An 8,220-nucleotide genomic window follows, 5' to 3' on the forward strand; every position below is an offset into this window, starting at 1 on the left:
TAGCTTTCCTTAAAACCTTTGGAAATAAGATGAATAGCATGATATTCTTTGAGCTAAACTTTTTGGATTTCCTGCACTGTGAATCAAAAAAGATATGTAACAGCAGTTCAAAGAGAAGGGATTTGCTCCCAGGTCAGCAGGATTAGGTTATAGCTTGATAAAACATGAACATCTATAGAGAATCGATACTAGTCATGACAGGAGTTGGTTATAGAAGTTTATGTTGTCTCTTACAGTCTTGGCCCCCTTAAACACTGTCCAGGGGTCAGGTGCTATTGTGCAGATCCCACCATTTCAGGGATGGTCTCCCTGGTAAGCAGAGTATGATAGCATTAAACATTTGATTTGAATACTGATGTCCTCTAATCCACAAAGCAACCTTCTGATTATAATTTGGCTTCCCAGGAGCTTCTCTGAATGGAGAGGCTGTATAGGCTAGACAACTTGAATTATCTGGTTGCATATCCAGTTGTAAGTCTCACTGGAAATCAGTACATTAGCTTTCTGTTTTTACGTGTCAATCTTGGGAGCTTTATTAATCCAGGTCTGCCCTGGTTAGTAGATCCATTCTCTGTCTTGACTAAATGGGTAGCTGAGCCTACAAAACTGAGAGTCAAATCCTGCATCATGATAGATTCATAAAGGTAATGTTCCCCTCATCAGTTTCTTGGGATATACCCCCTGCCTCTTTTAGATCACCACATCACTAGCTGCTTTAATTTGTTGACTTGAATTTTTTTTTAATTAAAAATTTTTTTTACAATTTATTTTTGAGAGAGAGAGAGAGAGAGAGAGAGAGAGAGAGAGAGAGCACAGCCAGGGGAGGTGCAGAGAGAGAGAGAGAGAGAGAGAGAGAGAGAGAGAGAGAATCTGAAGCATGCTCTAGGCTCTGAACTGTCAGCACAGAGCCCGATGTGGGGCTCATACTCACAAGCTGTGAGATCATGACCTGAGCCGAAATTGGATGCTTAACCGCTCAACTGACTGAGCCACCCAGGCACCCCTGGCTTGCATTTTCTTTATTGGAATTTCCATATGTGTGGCAGAAGTGGCAATTCTTCACTATCCTTATTGCCAGTTCTCTGAAGAGAGGTGGAACATTCCAACTTTTACTCTTCCCTAAATCCCTGGGCCAGCCTGGCATGATCAAAAACCCATTGTGTGGTGAGCAAGAAGTGTAATCACTGATTGTAGAAGCTTACTCCATGGAACTATTGTTTTAAGACAAGCCATCTTAGGGCAGATAGGGCTGAAAGGAACCTTAAATATGAGCTAGTCTATATCTCTTGTTTTATTAGTGGGGAAATAGAGACTACTTGCCAAGGGCCATGTGTCTTTGTGCTCTCTTAACAGTCTCGTGTCTAAGGCTTGACTATATTGGCCGAGACTTGTGACCTGTCAGTAACATTCTTCCTAGCACCAGACTTCTCTAACTAGTACAAAAATTTAACTGCCAAAAGGCACTTTTATTTCCTATAGTTCAGACAACATTTCTCCCCTTGTTATATATCATTGAAATCCAGGTTTGCATTTGAAATACAAATTCATCACAGATTTTAGGCTATGCCTTTAAGTGAATCCTTTGTAGCCTGATTGTGTCTTTTTGACCACTTTGTAGGTAGATTTCATGGCAACTACTTGGATGTATGTATGTGTTTAAGAAGCCTATAGGGTGGGCAGGTCCTTCCCAACTGCTGTAGGGCCTCATCAGCCAGCCTGGCAAGAGGCTTCAGAGCTGGTGCCCACACCCCTCAGTTGCCCATGTGGATAGAGATGCTGAATTTGTCATGTTGGGTCTTTTTTTTTTTTTTAACTCTACATCCCAAATTGTAGACATGTGATTTCATGATCTAATAATAAACTTCAATAGTACCTTTTAAAATAATAATTACATTATTATATTCCAATTATAATATAAAAATTTTCACATTAACATTAGAATATTCTTTTTAAAAAATTTAGTCATGTTTATTTTAATCACAATAGAAATCTCTATTCTAAATATTTTTCTTTCTTTGCCTCCTTCTCCTCCTCCTCCTACGTGTCCTTTAAGCTTTTTCTAATGGCAAAACTATCTCTGTTTTTTCACATTTTTTAAAATTTTATTTTTTAAATTTACATCCAAATTAGTTAGCATATAGTGCAACAATGATTTCAGGAGCCCCTTACCCATTTAGCCCATCCCCCCTCCCACAACCCCCCCAGTAACCCTCTGTTTGTTCTCCATATTTAAGAGTCTCTTATGTTTTGTCCCCCTCCCTGTTAATGGCAAAACTATCTTATAGCTTAACATTACTTTTTACATACATTAAGAAAAAATTGAGTAGCCATTTACAAATGGATATACATTTTTTTCTCATAATGCATCTTTACGTATTTCTAAGAGGAAAATGAGGCAGAAAATGTGAATTAATTAAACACAAAATGCTTTAATGTACATGCTCAGATGGTTAGTCAAGGAGTACTTCCTAGAAGTGTGTTTTGAACAAGATTTTGAGAGAATCTTATATATAGATATACACCGGTGAAAAAGAAAGGTTCAGAAAGAAAGGAAGTAAAAGAAACAAATTATGCATTGGGGAGCTATATCAGAAGAAGGGAGAATGGATACTAATAAAAACAAGATGTCCATTGCAGGATGGTTAAGCAAGCTCTTAACTGGAATGGATAAGGAATGTTGGGAAGCAATGATTGGTAATGTTACTGAGATGTAGATTCACAATCTTGCTACCCACATTTTGCATGAATACTTGGCTAGATTCTAAGGGAAAACCAAAGAGCCGAGAGAGACAGTGCTTAACCTGTCAGAACTTACATTCTTGCTGATGAGACAAGGCAACTGAAGGCAGAGAAGGAGCCTTGATAGCCGGGAAGGGCAGCATGGATTTTATATGGTGTATGATGGAAGGAGCCTTTGCTGATTCTCATGTATCATCCTGCCTCTGTCATCTGCTCTGGAGGAAGAGGTCTGAGCTGGGAAATATCACATTGAGCAGGTGACTAGGTTTCAAAAATCAATTTTTGTCGCTATATATAATCAATTAGCAAAAGAACTTTTCCCCCCGACGCAAAACTCTTTAGAACCATTTTAGGAAAAAAAACAAAAAAGGGCTGCCTAAAGTCTTCTATCCATGATTAACAGTTAATGGAAAATCACTGGTTTACTCATGCAGACAGTACTTAATGTCAGTAGCTTCAGGCTGTTTTCCACTTTTACAGTAAATTTTTATACCGAAACCAGTTTAGGAAGCTATTTAGTCCATGGGCTTTTCTTTTTGGGGGAAAGATGATGTGGGTAGACTAGAATGATGACATTTCCTTTTCCACACCAGAATATCAGCAAGGTACTAATGGCTCCATTTTGATACCGTCACTTTCAAAATGACCAAGTTGCTTATGGAAACATTTTGGATTATGTTAAAAGTAGTGTAGCTTTATAATAGTTGAGCTGGTAAATAATGCAGGTTTTGCTTTTAGAGTATCAGTTTATCTCCGATCTTGGATCAGACCTAAGAGAGAAAGTCTCCAGATTTTTGTTTGCTATCTAATAAGGCCTCTGGTAGTTGGTCTCATGTGGTAGAAATACAGATTTTATTTTTTTCCTTTCTTCTTCTTCTTCTTTTCATCTGCCTCTTTGGTACTTGCTAACTTCTCCATGATTTCCACTCTCTCTACTGGCATTCCAAGGGGAGGCCTTCTGAGGTCCTTGGTTTCCTGGAATGACATTTGAGGCATATTCAAGTGCCTTACGACATTCCTGGGTTTATGTGGGTTTTGACCCACGTGGATCGGTGGTAGGTCTCTGAAAGGCACCAGCACAAAAACGACAGGAACCCTGAGGTCTGGGGTCAGATTGGGTTGAGGTTGTCCACTAGCCACTTGAAAAGACTGTCCAGGAAAGACATTGTTTAAGAGATAGCTGTCTAAAGCTGCCTGAGCTTTTATGATCTGATTCTCTTTTGTCTGGGGAAGAACATCAGTGAAATACGGCCTCACTCCTGTTATGGCATTGATTTCATATGCGTTGTGCCTGTCAGCCTGTGCTCTCCCAGTTAAAATGGGCTGGAAAACAGTTGATCCTGAGACACCACTGACAAAGTTGTTGAGGAGAGAATGCCAAATGCTACCACTTATTGGGCTCAGAATGACCTGTGGCCATAAACTGGCCAGGCTCCGGAGAGCTTCGCGGTTCCAGGCCGAGGCAGGAAATTCAGGCTCAGTGTGATAGAGCTGAGAAAAGTAAATGCTAAGAGTAACATCTGGATACATTGTTAAGAAATTGTACATTTTGCTGATGCAGCAGTGGTCGGCTTCATTACAAGGGGAGTTGCTGGAGTACAGAATGATATGCCTGATGGCGTTATTATTGCGTATGGCTGAGTCGAGATAACCATTCATCTCAAATAACATTGATTCTGGATGGGTGTTATTCCCGGTGCAACTGCTAGCGTGGCCCTTTTGCACCAGGCTTCCAGAGGAAGTTTTTAGTTCATAAAACGTGAGGTGCTTTGTTTGAGGATATGCTGGCCCATAAGGGAATCCAAAAATCTGATAAAATTCTGAATAGGGAACCCTTGCTTCTTCTCCTGTCCGAATGTGGTAGGGACAGTTAGAGCAATCTAGAGAGAAGCTTAGCCAGTAGTAAGGTTTTACAATTGTTCCATGATTTGCTAGGTATTCTTCATATAAGGGCTCCATTGCTAGTTTTATTGTCTTCTAGCTGCAACCCTAAACAAGGAAGAGAAATTATATATAAAAGCAGTGCAGGCAAAACGAAAGAAAATGCATTAACTTATTGAGCCATTACTATTTTTAATGCATTAAATGCGTTAACTTGTTGAGCCATTTATGATTTTGAGCCATTAACTTATATTTCTCTAAAGGAGGTAGAGTGCAATAGCTACAGAATCTTTGATTCTAGGACGTACTGATGTATATCCATAGATTAGAAAGCTCGGGATTCGTCTCTCTTCATTGAGAATCTTGAGGAGTGGGGAGGAAACAAAAAAGAAAGGCAAAATTATACCTTTATCTGTTTCATAGACCTGACTGAGGCAATAGAGCAAATGGGTTAACAGTGCAAGTTCTGGAGACAGACTGCCTTATTTCAAATCTGGGCTCTGTCGCCTACCAGCTTAGTGACTTTCTGCAAGTTGTTTACAGTTGGGAGTCACAGCTTCCTTGTCTGTAAAATGAGGGCAAGGGTAGTATCTACCTCCTAAGGTTTTCTCGAGGACCGAATGATGTAATCAATATAAAATGCTTTATTATGTGCATATGTATCATATTATTATATGAAGGACTCAATAAATATGAGCTGTGAGTAGTGGTAGTACAAATCCCAGGATTATCTAGATGATTCTTATTTATGAAAGTCTAAAGAAACAAGCAAGGGTTTTGCAATTTGTTCATAATGTTCTTGTCTCTTTTCTGAACGATATTATCTAATTATCTGCATGGGTTTTGAGTGTGCCTGCATTTAAAATCAGCTATTTCTTCAGATCATTGGCAGTAAATGGGAGATAAGTATCATTTTGGGAATGGGATCATGGGGTCTATTTTGCTTAATGGTAGAGACTTCTTGTAGGAATGATTATTCTTTGGGTCGTGGACACTTACTCATTGCCATCTGAGAGTTGTATTTCCAGTGGGTGGGTCTTTTTAGAACATTTTGGAAACTTTACCATTCTGGAAAGCACATATGGTCCTTTAGGATATTTCAAATAAATAGTTTCTGGGATGTTAAACTACAAAACTTAAGCTCTTTTAAGTTTTGTTTTGTTTTTCCTTTAAACAAAAATTTCTGTTACCTTTATTCCCAAAGAGCAACCTAGGGCTTTATAGTATCGTTTTAAGAACATTAAAAATTTTTTTTTAACATTTACTTATTTTTGAGAGAAAAGAGACAGAGTGTGAGCAGGAGAGGGGCAGAGAGAGAAGGAGACACAGAATCTGAAGCAGGCTTCAGACTCTGAGTTGTCAGCACACAGCCTGACGCGAGGCTTGAACTCACGAGCCATGAGATCATGACCTGGGCTGAAGTTGGATGCTGAACCGACTGAGCCACCCAGGCACACCAAGTTTTAAGAACATTAAAAAAACCCACCTTTTTGTTATACAAGTATTACATATTTCTTGTAGAATATTTTTTAAAATACTGATACTTGAAGGGAAAAATAAAAACTCATGCTGTTGTGTCTCAGTTTACATTCCCATAACTGTTTACGTGTCTCTTCCCTCTGATCTTTTTGCTACATGTGTTCGTTATGCACAACATAAATGAAATCATGTTTATACTTTGTTTTTTCACTTAGTATTACGTCATTAGCATTTCCCCGTGTTATTAAAAATTCTTCGAAAAACAGTATTCATGGCTAGTTAGTATTTTATTACACAGCTAATATGTAATCAAGTATTCAGGTGTTTGCCTCTTTTATGATTATAAATAATGATTTGATGAACATTTCTGTAGATAAATTGTATTTTTCTTTTCTCTAGTGTAGATTACTAAAAGTTGTATTGGCTCAAGCTTTGTCAGATTGATTCTTGGGAAGGTGTTCCAATTTTATTTCATTCCCTCCCTGTGATGTTTATCATTTATCAATTCCTTTGCCGATTTGAGAAGTGAGCATCGGTATCCCTTTGTGGTTATAATTTGTACCTTTTCAGTTCGTTGTGAGGCTGAATACTTTTTCACACACTTATTGGTCTGTAGTATTTATTCTTCTGTGAAATACATTTGATTCCTAACCCCCCTTTTTTGAGGTGTTCCTGACTGATTTGTAAGAACTCTTTATGTATTAAGAATATTAGCTGTTATAACTTTTGCAAGTATTTCACTTGGCTTATAGAGCCATTTAATTATGCTGGTGGCATTTTTAATTATATCAAATTTTACATTTTTATAAGGTCTAATCTTTAGCCTTAAGATTTAGTTTTTACTATTGTACTTAGAAAAGACTTCCCTATCAAAGAGGAGTTAAATCCCCATATATTTTTCTAGAATATATATCTTTTACATTTAACTCTCTGTCCAGGCAACAAAATGGACAAAGTAGAAAATTTAAATGAGATAAACTGACCATTATAAAACAAACAAAATGACACATTTTGTCATTTTAGAAGTACTTATTACAGCCTTTCATATGGAAGCACTTTGATCAACTTCTTTCTTTTTCAACCCATATCACCTCCGTTCCTGTTCTTTTGGTACAGCTGAAGCCTACAGAGTTCCTTTGCTAACCCTGTCCCGGGCAGAAAATATTTTAGGAGCCCCAGGCCTGCTGTGGATGGAATGTGACTTCACTCATCTCACCATTATCCTAACGGCGTGTATCGGCAGTAATTCTGGACACCACACACCCATCAAATTCCAGGTTTCTCCTAATCTGTCGTGTCAATTTAATCCATAAGAGCAGGTATCTGCCTCAGTTTCCTCCTCAGTGCTATATTTATTTTCCTGATGCAACTGAATCCCTGTCCTGAGGCTTCCTAGACCTCATAACTTTTCCCCAGGGCCCTGCATTCTTCCTGTTTTGTCCTTGGCAATGAATCCATTACCTGGAGCCTGACATCATCTCCTGCTTGATCCTGAGCATTGTTTTCTCCCTGGATCTCCTCCTCTTTCAGCCTTACTCATCAGACTATATCTCTCTGAATATTAAACCTTGCTGAAACCCAACCCAAAGTCTCACTTGCTCCTGGTGCCCTGGATGTGGTCTGCTGTTCAGTGGCACAGCTGATATTCAAGTTACTACTCAAATGACAATTTCAAGTCATGCATGATTTGGGTAAGATGTTATAGAAGCAGTATCAAGAGGTCCTTTTCTGCCTTTGTGTTTTGGGGGTGGGTGGGATGGGTGGAGTTAACTATATGTAATGGTCCCAGAATTACCCTTATGGGAAGCATAAGTCTGTGCATGTTTCAAAGTAAAGGCAGTATGGAAAGTCCTGATTGCTTTTCTAAGTACTCCTTTCTTTTTGCTCCCTCTCCCATTTTAGCCAGGAATGGTGCATTATTACTGTAAGGAGATCTTGAGGACTAGTGGCCTTTATATGTAATGGAGGGAGCTCTGGAGTTTCATTCTTGCTAAATGGCTTTTTAGTGTTGACCAACTGTGGTTCTCTATTGGTGAAGTCTTCAATTTTTCAGAGGGTTTTTCTTTTCTTTCTTTCTTTCTTTCTTTCTTTCTTTCTTTCTTTCTTTCTTTCTTTCTTTCT

At 38.6% G+C, this 8,220-nt stretch overlaps 2 protein-coding genes across 3 annotated transcripts in view; one reads left to right on the forward strand and one right to left on the reverse strand.

The window, feature by feature from the left end:
• RGL1 (ral guanine nucleotide dissociation stimulator like 1) overlaps positions 1-8,220 on the forward strand; it is a 258,991-nt gene that overhangs the window by 8,391 nt on the left and 242,380 nt on the right. The gene's annotated exons all lie outside the window — the stretch shown is intronic.
• The window catches only part of APOBEC4 (apolipoprotein B mRNA editing enzyme catalytic polypeptide like 4), a 6,932-nt gene continuing 1,121 nt past the window's right edge, over positions 2,410-8,220 (reverse strand). Inside the window, exon 2 of the mRNA XM_040446569.1 lies at positions 2,410-4,728. Coding sequence (XP_040302503.1) covers positions 3,592-4,698 — 1,107 coding nt within the window. The 5' untranslated portion in view covers positions 4,699-4,728 and the 3' untranslated portion in view covers positions 2,410-3,591. The remainder of the gene's footprint in view (positions 4,729-8,220) is intronic.

This window comes from Herpailurus yagouaroundi, unplaced genomic scaffold, assembly GCF_014898765.1.
Source record: "Herpailurus yagouaroundi ecotype Mexico unplaced genomic scaffold, PumYag 195, whole genome shotgun sequence".
Taxonomy (NCBI): Eukaryota; Metazoa; Chordata; class Mammalia; order Carnivora; family Felidae; genus Herpailurus; species Herpailurus yagouaroundi.